The following is a 23,699-nucleotide window of genomic DNA, read 5'->3' as shown; positions in this document are numbered from 1 at the left end:
TTCGATAGAGGAGCGGAAATTATTTCAAAGCAACAAAAAATGTGGGTTTTGGTACTATAGTATCTAAAAAGTTTTAGAAAAACTAAAATTTTATGAAATTAAGAAAAGAAAAAACAATTTTAAGAAGTGATCGGCCAAAGTTCGAATTTCTTTGCCGAAATGAATTTTTGTGACCGAATATGGCCGAAACCGAAATTCGGTCGTTCTCTAATTATAATATTTATATCTTTGTATATACGAGTCTCCTGCTTGGATATATTCTCCTATCATGCTATACGTTACTTTTCAAGTTGCAATTGTTTATTCTTTTTTTATTGCGGTTCAAATACAACTATTTTTGCTAATGTCGGACGTAGCCTCGTGACTTTCATCTTAGTCATGTACAGCCATGATCATGCATAGCCATGGTGTAAATAGGTGGATATGGGAAATTCTTATTTTCCAGGTATGACAATTTCTAAAAAAATTCCGTTTTCAAAGTGGTGGCTGCCAGCCAAATTAAATCAGAAATCTTTTGATTCTGACATCTGACTTTTGCTTATGGAAAATCGGCATAGGAAACTATGTGACCCTTACAAATTTGTGGTACAACTTTTGTGGCTCTTTTATGGAAATGGGCAACAAATACTTATAACAGGGGGATATAACGGGTTTAAATGCATCACAAAAATATTAGCCAAAAAAATCTTCTATTTATAAGCCTTTTAATACACTAAAGCTCAAAATTCAACTTAAACGTCAGAAATAAGTTAAAACGAAAAATGTGTCCGGTAACTTAAAGTCATCTTACAATCATTTTTGTAATAGCGGTCGCCCCTCGGCAGACAATGGCAAACCTACGAGTGTATTTCTGCCATGAAAAAGCTCCTCATAAAAATATTTGCCGTTCGGAGTCGGCTTAAAACTGTAGGTCCCTCCATTTGTGGAACAACATCAAGGCGCACACCACAAATAGGAGGAGGAGCTCGGCCAAACACTCAGAAAGGGTGTACGCGCCATATATATGGGGCCGCCATATAACTTTACGGAATTAAAAATGCTATAAAAAAGAAACTACTCAATATTTTTCCAAACTGTTTTTTTTATTTTGAAGTACAATCCTTCCGGTTAATGATGGAACACAACTTCATTCATATGGCTCATACCAAGGTCTTTACGCAAAATTCGTCTCAATGATGTCTCCGAAATGTCCAATTGTTGAGAACGACGGTGAACTGATGTTCCTGGTGATTCACGAACACTCTCGGCCACAGCAGCAATGTTTTCGGGTGTACGCACGGTTTTTGGTCGGTCACGCGTTGGTTTGTCAATAAGCAAGCCAGTTTCTCTTACTTTTTTCGCAAAGTAACTCACATACGCTTCATTCGGTGCTTTTCTTCTTCCTATTGCCCTACGCAAATTTCGTACACATTCTGCAACATTACCATGATTTTCAAAGTAATGTCGCAATATTTCCCAGCGTTCTTTGAGCGTATACACAACCATTTTCGTTCAGCGGAAGAATAAAACTAATTTTCTGTCAAATCAGATGACAGCTAAGTGTTACCATTCTTCAAATAATACCTAGTTCAAATCCGTAACGATAGATGGCGGGCCCTGTATATGCATATATATATAACTTACAGTCTGTCTAATAGAAGTTTTACCGCCATAACTGGACCAATTCGATTCTAATTTATTTATTATACTCAATATATTCAATAAAATGTTTAGTCGCCACCATTAGCTATAATGGCTTCATACCTTCGAGTCATATTTTGTGTTAATTTCTGCGCAAGTTGTGGAGGTAATCGGCTCCAAAACAATCGAATTTTCCTTGATAACTGTTAGATAATTTGATAACTGTTTTCCTTTGAGGTTTTGCTTAACTCTTGGCCAAATGTTTTCAATAGGGTTCCCATCAGGCAACTGTGAAGGCCAATCTAATATTTCAATCCCACCTTCGGCTTCGATGCTTGGAAGCTGTCCTCTTGTAAAATCCAAGGTTGCCTAGTTCTTCCAAACTTCTTCGCAACTGATGGTAAGAATGCTTTTTGTATTGTATTCTACAGGGTGAACGATGTGAAGGGTTACCTATTCAAAACACCATAACTTTTTGGTGAGGAATTAGTTTTTATTGATTTCAAAGACAAAATTGTTCAAAAATGATTACAATTTGAACATATATTCACTTTAGCTCGATATGACCACCTTTTGCCTTGACTATAGCCTTCAAACGGTCAAAAAATGAGTTGCACGCTGCACGAATGTGATCTTAAGGTATTTTGGCCCATTCTCGTATAATCGCTTTTTTCAGCGCATCCATACTGGCATATTTTTTAGTCCTCACCTTGCTCTCCAAAATGGACTAGATGGAATAGTCCATCGGATTTGCGTCTGGCGAATTCGAAAGCCATTGTGTGGACGAAATGGTCTACGACCGAAATGTTTGCGTGTCCACGGCTCTAAAGCAGCTTCTAAAACATTTTCCCGATAATAAGTCGCATTCACTTTGACACCAGGCTCGATAAAAACGATTGGAGAGCGTTCATCAGCGGTCACTGCGGTCCAAACCATTACTTGCGATGGGAAAATGCTTCGAGTGGCCATACGTAGGTTCAAATTCTCGTATGAGCGTTCGGAAAAGTAAACACGATCGTTTTGAGTGTTTATGAACTGCTCAATTGGGAAATTCATCAGAAAATATAATGTTAGGAAATTCGCCACGTTCGTGCAAGCGCAACAACTCCTTTGCTATTTCGCATCGAACTTTTTTTTTGCTGGGGTGAAAGATCGTGTGCTTTTTGGAACTTGTAAGCCTTGACCTTGAGCTCATTTCTCAATATGCGTCGAATGCTGTCTTGCGATATTTTCAGTTCTTTGGCCCTTTTTTTTCCACTTGGACGTGGAATCGTTCAAGTCGTGCCTTCATTTTCCGAACCATTTCTGGCGTTGTTGCGGTTTTTTTGGCCCACCTCCATAGCGTTTTGCAATGCTACCAGTATCATTGTAACATTTTATAGTGCGATACACAAAAATTTTATTCACTTTGAGGCGACTGAGCTCACGAACAATGGCTGGTTGTGATTTTCCAGCCAAATATAACGCAATCACACTATTACGTTTGAATTCCATCACAGAAAAAAAAAATCAACAAAACTGAGACGCAAATGTTTTTGATGGCTTATAAACAATATATTGAACTGCCATTAGAACAATTTTGACGTTGATGTCATGAGCTGTTTTACAGATACAAGCAGTGTGAAGTTGGTAACACTTCATATCGTTCACCCTGTATTGTATTCATCAACATACAAATATACGGCCAAATATTTTGTTGGAGAGGCTGCTCCAAACATGAACCTTAATTGGTTGCTTAACAGCTCATTGAAGTTGTCGATTATCAGCAGTGCACTGGGACCCCGACGCAGTTAACTATTCACCAAAATTGAAGATTCATTCGTGAATATTAAGTTTGCTTAATTCCGTTTTGTATTTGCCTTAGCCTCTTTTTTCCATGTCTGGTAATGCGAGCAGCGGTTTTTTCAATGTACTACGGAATTTGTGTTCTTTTGCATGTAATATATGCCGATATATTAGCACCAATTTTCCTTAAAACTGCTTTAGCTTCATGCAAAAATAAGTTCGGTTTTGTCACAATCTTGTGATCTTGCTTTGGAGAGGTTTTCCTTGGGTCTCGTCCGGCGAATTCGCCAATGTTTTTAACTTTGGTATACCGTTGCACTTTATCTATGAACGTCTTCGACTTCTTCAAATATTTTGCTGCAGATGCACGTGAAATTTTGGACCGTTTTTCTATAACAAATCTCAAGTTTGAATTTTTGCCGGTCACGATTCTATTAGACAGACTATATATACACACTCACGAAATTAAAAAAAAAAAATCCTTTTTACTTACAGCTCGGTCATCTTATCTACTTTTCACTGGATAAGTGGGACGTTTGTACTAAGTACTGTCACAACATGGGCATACAAAAGCTATATCCCGATACGGAGGGTACAAAAATAATATTTGTTGACGAACATGGACAAGGATACGTATTTCTGCCGGTAAGCGAATATTTTATTGTTAAAGGCACGTAGCACGTATATAGATATGTTTATGGGTAGAGTTGCTCAATTCCCTAGAAATGACTTGGCCACAAGAGGCCATAAGGTCGAAGAGATAACGATCATAAAGATCATCAGTTTCGAAAAAAGTTTCGGATTGAATTAGGTAATAAGGCAAATTAGAATCCCTTTGTCCTTGAGATGAAATTCCAGGAGTCTATTTTGTACTGGTACGCATACAGCTCAAAAACACTAGAGGGCATCAGTACTGAGATATTCGGTCCCAAATAATAAAACTGTCAGTGTCAAGCATCTTCCAGATGGAAATCTGTGTATGCCATCTGCCTATTTGCAAAGATAAATCTGAAGAGTAATTTCCGCAATAAGCGGATAACCATTTTGAGGAACAGGCTGCATACAAAGCTTTGCCATCCTTTGATATTAAATCCTCAATAGTTTCGGAGTGTATAGGGAGATTAAGCTAATTAGGGGTATGTAATTGAATTCAGCTCATATGGGTTCCGGTGCATAAGGACTTACCCGGAAACGAGGTAGCTGCTGCATCCGCTAGAAGTGCTGTGTCCACGAAATCAAAAGGACCTGTGCTTTTGCTGATTCCATACTATCAAGGAAGTGCCCAGAGGTGAAGAGCTAAGGCTACGGAACTCAGGCTGACACCAAGCAAAGACTTTATTAAGAACGGTACAGTCAGAAGAGATGTAAGCAGCTCATTAGACTCCCTAAGAACAAACTGGGAGTGCAGCTCACTGGCATTTTTACTGGTTCTTGTTCTAACTGCATAAAACATTCCATATAATTTTTCTCGGAATGCTGCCGAAGAGACAGTTCTTGGTTGGAGTCGGTCATGACACACAGGTGCATACTTTTAGGTGCGATGTTAGGTTAGGTTGAAGCGGTTGTCCTGTGGGACACACTCAAGCTCATATCCCATTGTGATGTCGCGTGAGGAGCGTGCCCCTATCTCTCCTAAAACCAGTGTGTGCTTTTCTAAAATTTTAGAATATCTCTGATTTCTGTAGAACTGAGATCTTACAACTCATTAAAAACTTGTTTACCCAGCATAGTAAACCTGCGTCTGGATAGAGCAGGACAGTGGCACAGTAGGTGCGAGATTGTCTCTTCCTCGTCCTCATCTAGACAACTTCTATAGAAGTCATGTGTTTGCACACCCATCCTGAGATTATGTGCTAAGACTGTGTTTATTTTGGCTTAGCAGAGATTCTGTGCGTTTAGTATTTAGAGTCCGCCACAGTTGACGGGCGATTTTGCAGATGGCTTCATTACGCCATCTTTCGTTTGCTTTCCTTACAATTTCCTCAAGGATGAGTAGCTTACATGTTTGTAAGGGTATCCCTATGTCATTATCTATGTTAGGTGCGATGTTAGTTATAGTAAATTTTTGCAAAATCAAACGTTGGGGAAATATTTTCTGGTGTTCACTGCGAGCTATGCTATGCTTTATCTCTTATCTACTTTTTCTCTAGGCCTTGGAAGAAACTGTAATTATAAATGACTTTCCAAAAAAATGCGAAGGCTGTTTGTGGGATGTGGCACAACAACAAGTTTTTATAACATTCGATACTAAATTGGTGACTACTCATGTTTTCGTGCGCTACTCGGTCAAAGGTAATACACAAATACATCCGTATTTGAAAACTTTCGTAAATTGTACACTGGCTTTTGTTTTCAAACTCCCCACCTCGCTGTCAAGGTAAACATACGCTAAAGATTGGCGAAAGTAAATTGAATCCGGCTCAGGTGCCACTTATGTTGTGTGAAGGTGAAATGGCACTGCACATTGATGGCGGTCAATATGCTACACAGACGCTATCCACACACTTGGTCACACCGAGTGTAAGTCCTAGTGTAAATCTAAAAACGCTCTTGAATCTTAAAAACTACGTGGAGGCATACAAAACTTGTGAACGCATGAATGCGCGCTCAGGCTGGTTGGAATTTGGTGAGCAGGCTATTGCCGACCTAGAACCGGATATTGGTAAGTAGTTCACGTCATATACATATGTATAACACATGTCCAATTGTGAAAATTTTCATATTTCAGCATTGCGCGCTTATCGCCACGTTGGCGATGCTGCTATGGTCGGCGCCTTGGAAAATATGCGCTACATTGAGGATGTGGCCATGCTTACTGGGTTCTGTTGCTTATTGCTGGGAAAGTATGAGGAGTCAAAGGATTATTTCCTACGCGGCACATATACCAAAGAAGCACTCGACATTTGCCGTGATTTGCTGCAGTGGGAGCAGGCTTTATTGTTGGCGCACAAATTCGAGCCTGATGAGGTGCCGTTTATTGCGCGCGAATATGCACAGCAATTGGAATTCACGTGAGTGATTTTGGTTACAATGTCCCATAAGTTCTTAGATACGCTTATCACAGAAATCGACATTTGACATTTATTTCATTTGTATTGGCTGTTGTTGTAACAGTTAACTTTGCCCTGTCAGTGTAGTGTAAATCACCGGTCGTCTTCGTCTAGCTTCTAACGGTAGGCCCACGAAATTTACTGATTCGACAGGTTGGGTCCCGAGGGACAGGGGTGTTAGATGAGTGCTGAGCCGCGGTCTTATCATTCTATTGGATTGTTCATTTCCAATATAAGAGGGGGGTTTAATAAGTACCCGTGTTAGAAATGAAGACACAATTTTTTCAATTTTTTTTTATTTTCCAACATAGTCCACTTTTCGAAAGATACACTTATCCCAACGCTTCGGCCATTTTTTTGACCTCTCCAAAAATAGAATTTGTCGAACTCTCCAAAATACACCTCTGTCTCGGCAATGACTTCTTCGTTTGAACTCAATTTTTTTCCAAAGAGCCATTTCTTCATGTTAGGAGACAAAAAAAAGTCGGAGGAAGCCAGATCGGGTGAATACGGGAGGTGCGGCTGCTATTCATAATGTAGTTCTTACAGTTTGGCGAGGCCAATTCCGGACCAGCACATTGCGTTATCCTGGTGAAACAGCACCTTCTTTTTCGCCAAATACGGCCGTGACTTTTTCAATTTTTTGCCGTCGCCATGACCGTTCCGGCGTATGGGGCTGTCTTTGCCTTCTTTGGAGCAGATTCAACGGGAGAAATCCATTGTTTTGATTGTTGCTTAGTTTCTGGTGTCTAATGATGAATCCAGTTTTCATCAACGGTGACAACTCGACGCAAAAATTTCGTCGGATCTCTCTTAATTTGCTCCAAACACTGCTTCGAAGTTAACAGCCGCACTGCTTGTTGTTGCTTGTGAGCAATCGCGGCACCCATTTTGCCGACAATTTTTTCATCGCCAACTTATCATTTAAAATATTAATTGCCGCGCACTTTCGTTCGTCGATCAGCGAGAATCACTTTTTGAATAATTTCCTCGTTAACCAATTCCGCCGGGCGTCCTCGTCACTCCTTATCAAAAATGGATGTTCGCCCACGTTTAAATTCGTTGATTGGTTCTTTGGTCATAGATTGACCCTCATAGACATTATCCAACTTTGTTTTTATCTCCTCGCATTTTTATCATCCAAAAACAAGAAGATAATTACCGAGCGATCCTGCTCTTTTTCCATCTTAGCGAATATCTCGAAACCCCTCTTACTCGAATATCTGCCAATCTAAACTAATCTATAAACCAGTCTGTAATTTGTTTTGCCGTCGTTTGATAGATGACAACACACGATGCAAATACCATCTTCCCTCATATTTTTCAAATCGTGCAGCGAAGTATACTCATGATTCAGCTGATAATACAGGAGTGTGTTAGGCATTTGGGGTACGATATGCTAGTGACTTCAAAAAATCCCCCAAAAATAAGTGTGGAATGGTTAAATCTCTAACACGAGAGATAAGACGACACAGAAATGCAGCCTTCAGAATTTTGATTGCGTCTGTGCAGTAGGTATGCATTGATATTCCATTCTATTGAAATGTTCTCCAATCGCAATTCGTCCAATTTAGGAGGAAGGAGAAAATCGTTGAACGTTGCTCTGTATCATTTGCTATCTACAGTATCTATCTACAGAAGTCGTTTGGTCTGTATCATTTAAAAAAAAAAAAATAAGGCCCGATGAAGCCTCTTTGGGCAAACAGGACACCATGCAGTAACTTTGTGTGAGCTTATTGGCTTTTCGTGAGACATTCGCGCTTTTTCGGTGTCTTAGAAGTAATAATTTTGGTTATTCATATATCCACAGAGATGGAAATACGATAGAAAAGTGGTGGTCCTCGTCGCAAGATTCTTGGCTTGAGAGTAGATCTCCCGCATTTGGCGGTCAACAGGTAACAGCTGATGGATTATCTGCACTTCGTAAGGGAAGTTCTTCAGATAAAAAATCTCAGTAGAAACCGACGATTGATGCCGTCGCGTTGTAATGTTTGCCCAGTTGGTGTCAGACGACCAGAAAATCTGCGCCAAAATTCTCGCTGTGCCAAAATTTTCTTCTTCTTTTTGATTGACGCGATAACCGCTTACGCAATTTTGGCCGAATTTAATGAAGCGTGACAGTCGTTTCTTTCTCGTGCTAACCGACTAAGTTCTTCTCCACCTGATCTTTCCAACGTAGAGGAAGCCTTTCTCGTCCTGGTACTGCATCCAATACTTTTAGAGCCGGATCGCCTTCGCCAACGCGCAAAGGTCCAAACATCTTCCGCAAAGTCTTTCCCTCAAACACTCCAAAACCACCAGTATAGTGATTCGGGTATTGTCGACGTGTATTTTGTATCTGCCTATCTCACAAATGTCAATGTAGAAATGCCATTTGCAGGTATTATAGCATCTTCCATAGCATGATGGTTTTTGCGGCACCTTGTAATACTGGCAAGTGTTTTAAATAAATATTCTACTAGTTTATTTGGATTCTCAATAGCCAAGCTTAGAGCGCAAACTATTTTTCTTCTTACATCAGTCAACTCTGTTCTGTATGTGGAGTTCCCTTTATCCCCAAGCAACCTCTGTATTAGGTCGGCTGTAACGGCTTTGACTTCCGGTGGTAAATAGCAATCCACGTAATATGCTTCATGCCCACAATAGCGCACGAACTCAGAATTTCCCGCCGCCTTTTATCTACTATTTAAAATATTTTCGTATCTTTCCAGCGGCAATTACGCCGACGCACTGTATCACTATGAAAAGGGTTACAAGGAAGACCTAATCAATGACAACGAAGAGCAACTGATGAACGCCTCGCCAGAGTATTTGGAACATGTACGCCAATGTAAAATGGGCATTGCACGTACATCTATACGAGCAGGAGATTTCCGACGAGGCGTAAGTTTTTTGCCGTACCACAAGTTTCGATCCCTTTGCTCATCCTTTCACACCTATTTGTTTTATATGCCCACAGATTCAATATGCCGTCGAACTGAACGACAATCAATTGCTTTACGACTGCGCCGAGTTATTGGCTACAGTGGGTCATTACACCGAAGCCGCTGGGCTGTATGAGCGCGGCGAATACTTTGATGAGGCTTGCAACCATTATATCAATTTGAAGATGTGGAACAAAGCTAACCAGATTCTACCGCAGGTGCAGAGTACCAAATTGCACGCCGCCTATGCTAAAGCCAAAGAGGCGGACGGCCAATTTCAAGAGGCTATTAATAGTTATCGCATTGCCGGCGATTTGGACGCTTGCGTGCGCATCTATCTGGATCATTTGTGTGATCCACATGCCGCCTCCGAGATAGTACTCGAATCGCGTTCCATGGAAGCCGCGAAGATGTTGGCGAAATTCTATCAGAAAATTGGTGACATCGAGCAGGCGCTGCAGTTTCTAGTCATTTGCGGTTGTGTGGAGGAGGCCTTCGCACTCGCTCAGCGACATAACAAACTTAAGCAACATGGCGAATTGTTGCAACGCTACGAGAATGCCAAGTCAAGCGATTATCTGGCGTTGGCGCATTATTTTGAGGCCGAGAAGTATACGCTGCTGGCGGGGAAGTATTACTTTTTGGCGCGTGAATTTAGTAAAGCTTTACGTTTTCTGTTGAAAGCATCGGCATTCAGTAATGAAGAATCGCAGGCACTCTCACTGGCCATCGACTGTGTGGCCACGTCGAATAATGAACACTTAGCTACACAACTGATTGAGTTTCTGTTGGGGGAAGTGGATGGTGTGCCGAAGGACCCGCGCTATTTATTCCGTTTGTATATGGCGCGCAAACACTACAAAGACGCGGCGAAGACGGCTGTTATTGTGGCGAATCAGGAGCAGTTGGCTGGTAATTATAAGACGGCGCGTGACATGCTCTTTTCTATGTATCAGGAGTTGCGTCGCAATAATTTGGCTGTATCTTCGGATATGCGTCACAATTTGATTTTGCTACATCGCTACACTTTGGTGCGCACGCACGTTAAGTTGGGCAATCATCTGTTGGCTGCCAAGTTGCTGGTGCAGGTTGCTGCCAACATCTCACAGTTTCCAGAACGTAAGTGAAAAGAAAAATGAGTTTTGGGTTTTTTTGGAATTTGTGTACTAAATTTCAATTGAATATACCCTCAGATATTGTGCCCATACTCACCTCCACTGTGATTGAGTGTCATCGCGCTGGTCTCAAAAAGTCCGCTTTTATTTACGCCTCAATGTTGATGCGTCCGGATTATCGCCATCAGTTGGATCCGCGCTATGCAAAGAAAATCGAGTCCATCGTGCGTAAGGCGCCGAAAGGCATCAAAATGCTAAGCGATGACATCGACGCTGAGACAATGGAGTGCCCGATTTGTGGCGCCAACTTGCCAAATATGGAAGTGACTTGCCACAGTTGCAAGACGACGCTGCCCATTTGTATAGCAACGGGCCAGCATATTATCAAACAGCAGATGACTTCGTGCCCGGAATGTGATTTTCTTTGTTTTCGCGCGGAAATGGAAAAGTAAGTTACGCAAAATTACGCGTACAAACAAAGCGAATGATAATAAGAAATTTCCACTTTTGCATAGAATACTTTCTGAATTGAACGTGTGTCCGATGTGTGGTGAACATGTGGCACCCGAGCAGCTACTGGATGTGGAGGATATACGACCTTATATACTGGCTTCATCTTAGTAGCATCTGCTGTTTGTAGTACTTCTTATGTTTTAAGCTCAAAATACTCATACGTAACTGTTGTGTAATCGTAATAAGTCGCACGTTAATCAGCACAAAGAAACTGGAGTATTAAACCAGAAATGCACATAAGGTATAATATATACAAATATCACATTAGTTTGGGTAAAAAGAAATCCATTACTTTTGCGTTAAATTTTGCGTAAATGGCTTAAAACTGCCTTATGGTCGATCTTTAGCTCCTGGGCGATGCTACGAATACTAACCTGGCGGTCAACTTCGATTATTTCTGTGATTTTAGCAACATTTTTGACATTATCGACATTTTCTCTCATCAAAATTGCCTGAATGGAATTGACGAAACCTAAATTGTACATATCGGCACCATAAACTCCATTCACAATTTCAGCGGCCTGGCTTGCATTTTCGCCTTTATCAAAGAAAAACTGTAAAGGGTACCGAATTTTCTCTTTGATCACTTCCATTGTTAATACCCTGTAACTCACGACTGAATGGAACAAACAAAAAACAGCAAACGAATTTTTTTAGTATGAAATGTCACCTTAACAACAAACATTAACTTTAAGTTGTTTGATCGATACTTTACGAGATATCGATCACTCCAGCCATCTACCGAGAAAATAATGGATTTCTTTTTCATGTAATTTTTGAAACTTGTTTTTTTTTTTAAACTTCGGTTATTTTGTGCCTTACAAAAACTGAATACAAATCAAGAAATTAAGTTTAAGAAACGTTCCCTGGAAAAATAATAGAAAAAAAGTTTTGTCACAAAAAATCAGTTTTTTTTATTATCCATTTATTTATTGCGCTCTCTTTAATACTTAATACTTAAAACTAATATACTCTACGAGACATGCATGGAAAGCACCCAGTGGTGCAACGATTCCCCAATTTCTGTTTTTTACCACAATAGATCTATTGTTGATTTTCTCTTCAATCTCTTAAAGGAAATGGGATTAATGGTAATTTCTGTAATTAATGGGTTTGGGTGTGATTGAAGTCTTATATTGTGTGATGAGGCATGCTTTTGGGAACTTTGAGATCACGATGACTTTGGGCATTTGTGATATAGTACGGTCAGGATAGTTGAGTACAGAAGGGAGTCAGTTACAAGTAAAGCGGTGTCAACTGCAAAAGTTTCGACTATAGTTTCTTCAGTAACTGGTAGATCATTAAGAGTAAAGCAGGCATAAGATGGGACCCATAAAACGGCCTTGAGTTACACCAGCTGAACTTTCGCATAGCAGAGATTGTTCTTCGTTTTGTTTTACAAAAAAGTGCCGATTTTTTAGGTAGGATTTGGTAAAGATATAATAATTTGTGTGTAGAGTGGCCTTTATTTTACAAAGTAAACCGTCATGCCCGACGCACATTTGGGTTGAGGGGTTGAGATATGTGTACAAATGCAGCTGCGCGTACTGCAAATGCTTTGTGAATATTATTTACGAGTCTATGTACTTGTTCGATGGTACCGTGTGTTTTTCTCAAGCTCAATCGGTGATTTGGGATTAACTTTCGGTCTTCTTTGAGAAATAGTGACTCCAAAACTTGAATTTAGTATTTTATTTAGTATTTCAAAGCATCTTATGCTAGTTTTTTAATTTAGTATTTCATTGCACATCCTGCTTGTTATTGGACTTCCTCACATTTTCGTTGCATTGCATTTACTAAATCTGCGCATTTTCCCAGAGAAATAGAGTACCAAGATTTTTGAATTTGGTTCCACATTTCTTTCCTCTTTGTGGCTTTGAAATTTCCGATTATCTTTTTCAGTTCCGCTCAAAGATACCCAAAATGGGTTTAAGTTAGGAGACTGCGACGGCCATTCTAAAACATTCACTTTTTCTTTTTTAAATCATTCTTGCTCTTCCTAGAATTTTATATTTTCTTCTTCGAGTTCCAGCTTTTGGCACCTTATATTATACATATAATTGCCCCAAAACATCAAATAATAGAAAAAGTTTTTTCCAATAGCGGTCGCCCCTCGGCAGGCAATGGCAAACCTTTCGAGTTTATTTCTGCCATGAAAAAGCTCCTCAAAACCATTTGTCGTTCGGAGTTCGCTTAAAACTGTAGGTTTTGGAACAACATCAAGACGCGCGCCACAAATTGGAAGAGGAGCTCGGCCAAACACCTAACAGAACTATTATTTATTTACTTTATTAATATCTATAATATATCTGTGCATTTGTGATAAAACAACTTAAATTGACTTATCACTTATTTCTGTACGGTACAAGATTGCTTGCTATTATCGTAAAACTTAATCAATTTCTCAGTCGTAGCTGAGCTGTAACTGAAGTGTAGGTTAAAGTAGGATAAAATAAAAAAATTTTCCACAATAGAGTAGAATTTATTGACCTTAAAGCAAAGCCTGATAAAGTCACATATGTAAGTGAGCAAAAGTTGTTTGTTGTTTTGCCAAAAGTTCACAGATAAATGTATGTATGTATGCATATATAGTTGACGCCTACAACCTTTGTTAAATGGTTTGGCGGATCTTCTCCAGTTTCAGATGTGTGTTTTACCACAAATGGAGAGACTTACAATTTTATGCCGTCTTCGTAGATGGTAAATGGTAGCTAATTTTTGTGAAAATATTTTTCGTGGCAAAGATATACTCGGAGGCATGCCATAGTCTGCCGTGTGAACCGACTCGGCTGCGACATACATAAATAAGTAAATATATAGAAATTCATATAAATATCAATGCTTTATATACATTTTTAATAAAAATCGTTTACCTGCAATCACTCATCTTCTTTGAATTTATTTCGAAAAGAAACGGCAGCTTTACCAATCCAATTTCTCCAATACACGCCAACGAAATTGAAAAAAAAAAAAATTGTATGTACCGATGTACGTGAGGGTAAAAAAGTTTCGTTTTAAAAAAGGCGCATTGAAGTAAAAAGTCGCGCAAAATTAATCAACATATATGGCGCAGAGACCAAAATAAAGATTTTCATCACTCAAAATTTATTTATTTATTTAGTAAAAAAGTTATTATGCAGTTCAGCTAGAACCTAGTAACATAAAGGCAAAATTTCGAATTAGCTTGAAGGTTACAAGATTTATCTGTTTTTAAATAAAATCGCTGTTATTCTGGAACTCGAAGATGACTATCAAATTGAGAAATTAGGTCCCCGATAAAGCTTGGGGTCAACTGGAAAAGTTTTTGGAGCTCCCCTGTAGCCAAATGGAAAGGATTGCCCGTATCCTGGAGCAAATGTCGAACCACATACTGAGGGCTCACTACCTACACTACAACCAGTAAATCATAAGCCAAGTACTCAAAGAAGCCAGTTCGGAGTTCTCGTAGAGGGCTTTGATGAGACGGATTATCTTGGCGGGAACTCCCTTTCTACTCAGTGCCAGCCATATTGCGTCTCGTTTGATGGTGTTGAACGCCTTACTGAAGTCAACGACCAGCATGTAGAGCGGAGAGCGCCACTCGACTGATTGAGAGCGCCATTCTATTATGATCCGAAGTGCGTTGGCTTGGTTAAACGCTTCTTAAGAGACAAGCAAGCTGGTTTTCGCCCTCACCGAAGCTGCGTCTCGTTTGAGTTAACCACACCAAAATTGTTGTCCTTTAATCTTATATTCTTATCGATTCTCGCTATGAAATGGGTTATCGGATAGGAAAATCGTTAAAATTGTGGTTAAGGAAAGATGACAATGCGAATATCGTTAAAATGTGTTAATAAATTCTACTACAGGTGTCTAGTATTGGCAGTACTGCCAAGTACTCAAACGAGTTTCTGCCCACGCTCTGGCATAAAATGAGAGAGTTTCGCATTTTGGCATCTATGTATGTATGTCGTGAGTTCTACGTTTTGGAATGAGTCGGCTTTGTCTTAAGGGGTAGGGGTAGTCAGAATTTTCAAAAGATATGAGTTTTTTTTGCACTTTATTGAAGTATAATATCTTAAAAATATTGTGGGAAAATTTTGAAGTGAGTCCGACAAATACTTTTCGAGTTATTCAACAATTAACAAAGGGCGCTCGGATGCTCCGGAGCGTTTGAGAGTAAGTAGCAAAACTTTAAATGCGTTTTTCTCAAAACTATGTTTTTTGAACTGGTGATCACTGTAACTTAAAAACCGCTTGGAGATTTCAATAAAATGTATACTGGTTTTGAAAAACATAGGAAACTCGCGCCTGGTCGAAGGATTTTTTTTTTCAAAAATTTCGATTTTTAAACAGTTAATTGAAAATAAAAATTATCTACAGCGTGTTTTTTTTAGAGGTTAGGTTTTCAAGTTGGCACTATTTTTTTCGTAGATGGTCTTTTTGACAGCTGTCACTTGATTTATGCTCAGTTTGGTTTGCCATTTCATAATGAATAGACTTACACCTGAACAACGTTTGCAAATCGTGCAAATTTATTACGAAAATAATGGTTCGGTTCGCGCGACGCATCGCGCGCTGCGTCCAATATTCGGTCGACATAATCGTCCATCAGAGTCACTAATTCGATTAACCATGGATCGGTTTCGCACCACGTTTGCTCTAGTGGATAACACGCATCCTCAGAGACGTCGTACAGTGCGCACCGAAGACGCTATTGCTTCTGTGGAGCAGAGTATCGAAGAAGACCCGAATGAGTCCATCCGCCATCGCGCGCAGCAATTGGAGATGTGCCCATCCACTTTATGGAAGATTTTGCTGAAGGATCTTGGTTTGCGGGCTTACAAAATCCAACTCGTGCAAGAATTGAAGCCGAACGACCATCAAGCGCGTCGCACGTTCGGTGAATGGGCCCAAAACGAGATGGCCACCGATCCCGATTTTCACAAGAAAATTTTGTTCAGCGATGAAGCTCACTTTTGGTTGAATGGGTATGTCAATAAGCAAAATTGTCGCATTTGGAGTGAACATAATCCACAAGCCATTGCTGAGACGCCGTTACATCCTCAAAAAGTCACTGTTTGGTGTGCTCTATGGGCAGAGGGAATCATTGGTCCATATTTTTAAAAATGAAGCCGGCCATAATGTTACATTCAATGGAGAGCGCTATAGAGCCATGATTAATGACTTTTTCGTGCCTGAATTGGACGATGTTGATGTGGACGACCTTTGGTTCCAACAAGACGGCGCTACATGCCATACAGCTAACGCAACAATCGATTTATTGAAGGAAACTTTTGGTGAGCGCATTATCTCGCGCCGTGGACCTGTGGCGTGGCCTCCAAGATCGTGCGATATAACACCGCTGGACTATTTCTTGTGGGGCTATGTGAAGTCGCTTGTCTACGCAGATAAGCCCGAGACGATTGACGTCTTGGAAGAGAATATTCGGCGTGTTATTGCTGACATACGGCCCCAATTGCTGCAAAAAGTGGTTGAAAATTGGGCCTCTCGGCTGGAATTTATTCGAGCCAGCCGCGGCGGCCACTTGCCCGAAATCATTTTTAAAACATAATGGCAAACCCTTATCTTTATAATAAAGCTAAATTCTTGGACATAACATTAAATTATATACGTTTTATTTCATCTTGAAAACCTAACCTCTAAAAAAAACACCCTTTATTAATAAAACTAATTTCTCTTGTCCGATTGATTTTAGATGAATCTCCAAAGACTTGTGATGATTATCGCAAGGGAATTCCGGAGAAACGGGCTCCACACAAACAGCGATAGCTTTTACAATAATTATTTTTTTTTAATTTTGCTAAATTCAAGTCGAAACATGATGCTTTAATACTATGTTTTTATCTTTGTTTTACAATTATTTACACAGTACAAATGATTCACAAGCAGCACTGAAAGAAACTTAGGCTTTTGGGATGGTAGTCAAATTTTTAATTAAAACTCACCTCTTCTGTTTTTAGAGCAAAAAAACGTTTGAATTTTATTTTTGATTATTTTTCAAATTTTTTCACTTTATTTCTCAAGTTTAGTTTTCCATCATTTATTAATTACAAATATATATATGTATGTATATATATAGAAATATGTTGAATTAGTTTTTGTAATTTACGTTTGTGTATGTGTGTGGTTTTATTCGTAAACTAAATTGGTACATACATTAAACATTTGTTGTTGTGTTTTTTGTTTCATTTTGTATACTCAATATTTTCTTGTGTTTTTGTATTTAAGTTTACACTTGCGTGCTTACATTTGTTTTTTAACTCAATTTCCGCTCACTTGCATTTCTGCAATATTGGTAATAATTATAATAATAATAATATTAATAATAATAATAGTAATACATATAATAATAATAAGAAGCGCATAAGGCGCGCTCGAAAGGTGTTTACCATACAATTATTTGTTTTCAAAATTTTCATAAATTTAATAATTAAGAGAAATGCTTAACAAACCAGAAAAAAACGAGAATAAAGGTAGATTCATTTTTGTTCACTTATCAATTTGAATGTAGAGCAGTGTAAAGAAATTTTGTGTGTGTGTGTGTATAATAGGGTTTTGCCATCGAACCCGACCATCAACAGAACATTTTTATTAACATAAGCGGGGTTTTTTCTTCGATTTTTTTTCTTTTCTCAAATATTGTAAATTTTGTTGAATGAATTACAAATTTAAACTAAATAAAAATTTGTTAAAAGGCCTCAAATCATATTCGCTTTGCTTTACATATTTCTCGCACTTTACACTTTAATGGAATTTATTACTAATATTTTTTTTATTATAAGTATACTTTTATAATAGATTTTTCATTTAATTTTTCTAAGAATCCCGCCCAAATATTGATACATGTAACTTACGCTTTTAATACCGTTATTTTGCATGAGCGCCGTAATTTCCCTACAATCCATATTGTTTAGTGAGTGAGTGTCACAAAGGGTGACTTTAGTGGGCTTTTACTTGAAACCGTTGAGAAATAATAATATTGAAATATTTTTTTACTTATACTTTCTTTAAATGCCGAAAAAGGCGAAGCATTTATTAATTTTGTCTTCATTAATTTTAGCTTCCTTTGGAATTGGCTATTCTAGAACAATTTTTTCTTTAGAAGCAGTAAACTTTCAAAACTATTCTTTGAATAATCTTAATAATTTTAATTATAAAAATTAATTAATTTTGGGTACTGGATTTGATTTGTTTTTGTAATTTAATAACAGCAATTTGAAAGCAAAAAATATATAACAAAATAAAAGTTATAGAACTAAATGATTAATTTATTTTCTCTTAATTTTTTAATTGGTTGTATGAAACAGAAAGTTTATTAATCATTTTTGCATTCAAAATTTTTATTTAATCATTTTGCATCAGCGCTCGTAATGGGCGATGTGCTCAAAATTCTTTGCGCCTACAATACCTTGTGTCGGTTAGACTTTTACCATTTGTTTTGATAAAAAAATGTTACAGGATTAAAAATTTATTTATTTTCCTCAAACTTTAAAGCGAATTATTTTTATATAACGAACTTTTTTTCGCGGATTATTCCGTCGAATGATGCAAAAGGGTTAACAGCAATTAAAACTTAATAGTTGAAATAAATTTTTAATATTAAAAACTTTTGCAGCTCAAAGTGACCAGCTTTTAAATAAAAGGAAAGTAAGTTCAGAACTTCAAATTTTTATTTTCCTTTAATGCGAAATGAAGAAACTCTCGTATCAATAAATTTTTATGCTCGGAATTATTTAATATTCTCAGAATTATTCACCAGTAATTTTTATTTATTGTTTTTATGTTAAATATTTTATTATTTTTTGAATTTCTTTTTAATTTTTTTTAATTTACCAGCATTTCAATAATAGGAACTTGAAATTGTTTTATTAAAAAGTAAGTTCAGAACTGAAATAGTTTCTAAATATTTGTTTTTTTAAATACGCAATAAAGAAACTCTTTTATTAATATTTTTTTAAGCTCAGATTATTTAGTGTTTTTTGAATTATTCGCCCCTAATTTTTATTAATTTATTTTTTGTACCGAATGTTTATGAAACTGTTTTTTTATAAATATTTTGAATTAATGAGCATTTTAATAAAAAAAATTTGATAATGTTTTATTGCGAAGTAAGTTCCGAACTGAAAGAAATTTTAAATGATTTTTTTTTAAATGCAAAATAAAGAAACTCTTGTATCAATAAATTTTTATACTCAGAAATATTTAATATTTTCAGAATTATGCACCAGCAATTTTTATTTATTTATTTTTCAAATCGAATAATTTATTATTTTTTTATACTGTGTTTTTTTTTTTAAATTGATTAGCGCTTTAGTAAAACGAAACTTGATATATTCTAAGCTCCGACTATTTAATGTTTTTTTTTCATCAACTTTTATTTTTTATTTTATTATTTAAAAAAAATGTTATACATTTTTTCAATTGACCAGCGTTTCAATAAAAAGAAATTTGATATTTATTATTAAAAAGTAAGTTCAGGACTTTAACAGTTTTTAAATAATTTTTTTTTAAATGCACAACAAAGAAATTCTTTTAATATATATTTTTGAGCTCAGAATTATTTAGCGTTTTTATTTTGCTGGTAAATTATTATACTTTTATTAATTTACTTTTTATGTCGAATATTTTATTAATTTATATCGAATATTTTGAAAATTTTTTATTACTAAGTTCGGAACTGAAATGGTTTTTAAATATTTTCTTTTAAACTTTAATTTGTTGATTGCGCCACAAATTCTCTTTTTAATAATTATTTAAGTTCAAAATTATTTCATATTTTTCTTATTTATTATTTCATTTTTAACTGTTATTCATTTATTTTTTATGTCGAATATTTTATTAATTTGAAAGTCTTCTATTAATTTTTTCTATAAATTTCTCAGTTGCTCAGCATTTTAATAAAAATCAACTTAAACATTTTTTTACTAAGTAATTTCAGTGCTTAAATAAATTTGAAATAAACAATTTTTGAAATGCTTTATAACAAAATTATAACGAAATGCCATTTTCTAAGCATTTTTATAAAACAAGATTTAGATCTTCAGAAATTTTAAGCTCATATTTGGAATTTTCATTGAGAACTGCTATTCGAACAACCAAAAGTTTTTAATATCATTCATTGGCACGCAAATTTCTACGAAATTTTAATATTCAAGTTCGGAAATATAGCTTATTTTACTTTTCAAAGAAGCATACCAGCATATGCGCACTTTTGATAAAACAACTTATGTGACTTAAGCAGGTTTTGCTTTAAGATCTATAAACTCCGTTTTATTAAAGAAAAATTTAGTACTCCATTGAAGTTTTATGAAGATGTCTACTCAAACTAAGGCTATAAATGATTAATTCATTAAAGCTCTCGAGGAAAGCAAGCAATTTAGTGGTTGATAAAAAAAGTGCTTAATTGAGTTACGTAGTTTTATCAAAAGTACACAGATATATGCGTTGAACTTTTATGAAAGGCGTGGCATAGAAAAGTTAATCAATTTTGTTTATCTAAATTAAATTATAAATTTAATTTTCGTTACCCTTTAATTATTACGATGCTGTTAGAAACCGTAGTGAAAACTCGTTTGCCTTTTGTGAATTTTTGATTTGATTTGATTTAAAAACCACCTGAATTCAAAATAAATCATTTTTATGCTGTATTTCTAACTCTTATAGTTCTTATGCAAATTTTCCTTTCTCAATTATTTATCGTTGCTGTTGTTTTTTATTATCTTTCTAAAATTCCTTTACCCAAAATATTTTTCCGATTCACTCACTCACTATACAACCGATTCAAAATCCAACTGAAATTATGCGCTCCCAAAAAAAAAAAAACATCAACTAAAATAGTCCCCTCCTCTTTGTCATTAACGCTATATTTGAATTTTCTCGTTTGTATATTTTTATTTACCCACAAAAATGTTTCAAAAACACCCAAATTTTAAGTGTGCGCAGTCTAGTAGTGCAAAAGTCCATCGAATTCGAATTTACAAAATCCACACCCAACGATTAGTGAATGCATTTCAAGCGCGCGCAGTAGTTATTTAATGTCAAAGGTCCGACTGCTGCTACTCGTAGTCACCACAGCCGCTCGCTGCTGTTGACATTCAAATATGTCCCCTTGATTAGAAATATTACATAGATTCCATAGAACATTCATTGACGCCATTGCTTTGATATATGTATGTAGGTATTTATGTATGTAATAATAAAGTGTCAGCTTTCCGCCGTTCCTCTCTCCTCGCTCACACCAACAGTCACAATTCCATGGAATTTTAAATCGCAGCTTATCTATCAGCTTATCTCGAGTTTTACTCACAGCACGTTTCAACGTTTTTGTTGCTTTTTTGTTGTTTTTGCTCACACCAGCGATCAGCTATTTATACAGCGTCTTTTAGCAGCATATTTTTATAAAAAAAGTCCAATATTTTTATGTTTTTTCGTACCTTGTATTTCTTTTGAAATTCATATTGTTTCGCTAAGCTCAGCTAAATTAATTACAATTTTTTTTAGCTACAAAATCCACTTATGTATTGTAGTTAAATGAGATAATCAAAACGTGTGTATTCCCATTGTGGTTTACTCTACTAAACATATACATACGTATGTTTGTATGTTTTTGCAAAAAACATACATCAGTTTAGTGTTCAAAATTTGTTGTGTCATTTATTGTAATTCGCATTTTCGCTATAATTGTGTAAAAGTAGTGTAAGGCGTGTGCGGCGTATTTTTCATCAAACATGCAAGTGTTGGCGCACGAAAAATAGGCTTTATTGTTCACACATAAAAATTCGAAAAATTACCACTAAAAATGCTGCCCGCGAGTCGCGTAAGCTTCAGGAAGGTGACAGCTTATTTTTCACGTGATATTATCAGCCTTTATATGATCCCTATTCGAAAAGTGGTGAATAAAATGCTTTCATTGATTCAACAATTAAGTAAAGCTCATCGAATTCGCGCGTCCAATTGTCTGCTGCAAGATTTGCAAAGCACCCACAGTCCGCCTTGCTTCGCTTCATGCCACTTAATCGTTTTGTAGCCATTCAAAAATTGCGCTAAGCTTTCCCTCGCTTACACACAATGTGGACTGTAGCCAAAGACAAAATTCACTTTTAATCAAGTCGAACAGCACTTTTAATTTTCTTTTTTTGTTTGAAAATGCTTAAACTCCAATGCAATGGAGAATGTGTAGCGTTGTTTCTAAAGTTGTGCGTGTGTGTGTTTCACATGCATACAAGTAGGTACAACCACAGACAACGATCGACAAGTACATGAAACGCATATGTATGTATATAAGTATTTGTATATAATTTTTCCACTTTACTTAATACACAATTATTTATCCGTTTGTTTTTCTTACTTAAAGACATATCTTCTCTTGCAATTTCTTGCGCATTGGTTTACGAAAAAAAAAATTAATTATACATAGTACATACAATTTTATTTAATATATAATAATTATTGTTGTTGCTGTTGCTGTTGCCGTTGTTGCATGATTTTCTTCTACAAAATGCAATTTTATCTCCTATTAACCAAGGTACGCTTGTACGAACCGCGTTTACGACGCCGACGACCACGACAACAATTCTGCTTCACCAATATTCTTTAATAATAACATCGAGTAATTGAAATCGTGCAACATCTATACATGCATACATCCATTGGTATATATCTATATATATCTACAAAATTTTGTTTACATTTAGTCAATACTCTAATTGCTTTCTTTTTGGCCCTTTTCGTTTAATTCTCGCTATCAGTTGATGCTGCTGCTGCTGCTGCTGCCTGGGGTGGTGCTGTTTTAGTTGTTGGTGTGGTAGCTTGATCTAATGATGCTTTTGTTGTTGTATTGTTAACTGTTGATTTTGTTGTGGTGGCGTTCACGCCCTCCTGTGTTGCTGTGTTCCCGACACTTGGTGCCATAGGTGTGGAGTCCGCCGCTGCCACTAAATCGGCTGGGGAGTTGGAGTTGATCTTGGGGGTTGAGGTTTTGACATTGTCGCCATCCGTTTCATCGGTTAATGTTGTATCAGCGGCACTGATCATAGCATTCGCATCAGTTGGAGTTTCCTGCAGATAACCGAATTTAAAAATATAATTTATTCTCATGACACGCAGAAAATAAATAACGAAAATAAAATGAAACGAATTTATTTTAAACTAATATAACTAAACTAAAAAGTTAATAAAAAATATGTATATATATATATATTGTATATATGTATATATAAAATTAAATAAAAAAAGGTAAATAAAATAAAATAGAATAAAATAAAATAACAATAAATACAAGAGTAAATTAAAATATAATAAAGCAAAATCAAATAAATAGCAAAAAAAAATAAAAATAAAAATTATATACCTACAATAAAATTGAATAAATAACAAAAAAAAAAAAAAAAAAATAAATAAATCAAAAAATAAAAATAAAAAAAGTAAAATAAAATAAAAATTGAATAAAAATTAAAATAAATTTTAATAAAATAAATTAAATATATAATGAAATAATAACCAAAAAAAAAAAACAAATATATAAATTAATAAAAATTAAAATAAATAGAAAAAGTAACAAAAAATTAAGTAAAATAAAATAAATTAAAGTTATAAAAAAGCAAAAAAATAAAAAAAAAAATAAAAAAATAGAACAAAATCAAATAAAATAAGTCAAAATGAAGTGAAATGAAAAAACTAAAAAAATTATT

The 23,699-nt window shown here is 36.1% G+C and overlaps 2 protein-coding genes across 10 annotated transcripts in view; one reads left to right on the top strand and one right to left on the bottom strand.

Moving 5' to 3' along the window:
• LOC128867899 (WD repeat-containing protein 19) overlaps positions 1-23,699 on the top strand; it is a 53,646-nt gene that overhangs the window by 2,315 nt on the left and 27,632 nt on the right. For 3 of the 4 annotated variants that reach the window (XM_054109500.1, XM_054109497.1, XM_054109498.1), the window contains exons 6-13: positions 3,901-4,050; positions 5,556-5,697; positions 5,783-6,067; positions 6,134-6,416; positions 9,167-9,338; positions 9,415-10,498; positions 10,573-10,942; positions 11,010-11,911. In XM_054109500.1, coding sequence (XP_053965475.1) covers positions 3,901-4,050; positions 5,556-5,697; positions 5,783-6,067; positions 6,134-6,416; positions 9,167-9,338; positions 9,415-10,498; positions 10,573-10,942; positions 11,010-11,115 — 2,592 coding nt within the window. In that variant the 3' untranslated portion in view covers positions 11,116-11,911. Of the gene's footprint in view, positions 1-3,900; positions 4,051-5,555; positions 5,698-5,782; positions 6,068-6,133; positions 6,417-9,166; positions 9,339-9,414; positions 10,499-10,572; positions 10,943-11,009; positions 11,912-23,699 lie in introns of those variants that run through there. The other variant, XR_008455038.1, reaches the window with a different exon arrangement.
• LOC128867898 (uncharacterized) overlaps positions 20,206-23,699 on the bottom strand; it is a 192,645-nt gene continuing 189,151 nt past the window's right edge. For all 6 annotated transcript variants that reach the window (XM_054109491.1, XM_054109495.1, XM_054109494.1 and 3 more), the window contains one exon: positions 20,206-23,067. In XM_054109491.1, coding sequence (XP_053965466.1) covers positions 22,741-23,067 — 327 coding nt within the window. In that variant the 3' untranslated portion in view covers positions 20,206-22,740. The remainder of the gene's footprint in view (positions 23,068-23,699) is intronic.

The sequence above is a fragment of the Anastrepha ludens genome, chromosome 6, assembly GCF_028408465.1.
Source record: "Anastrepha ludens isolate Willacy chromosome 6, idAnaLude1.1, whole genome shotgun sequence".
NCBI classification, from domain to species: Eukaryota; Metazoa; Arthropoda; class Insecta; order Diptera; family Tephritidae; genus Anastrepha; species Anastrepha ludens.
The sequence above is the reverse complement of the archived record's forward strand: the minus strand, read 5'-3'. Positions and strand labels throughout refer to the sequence as shown.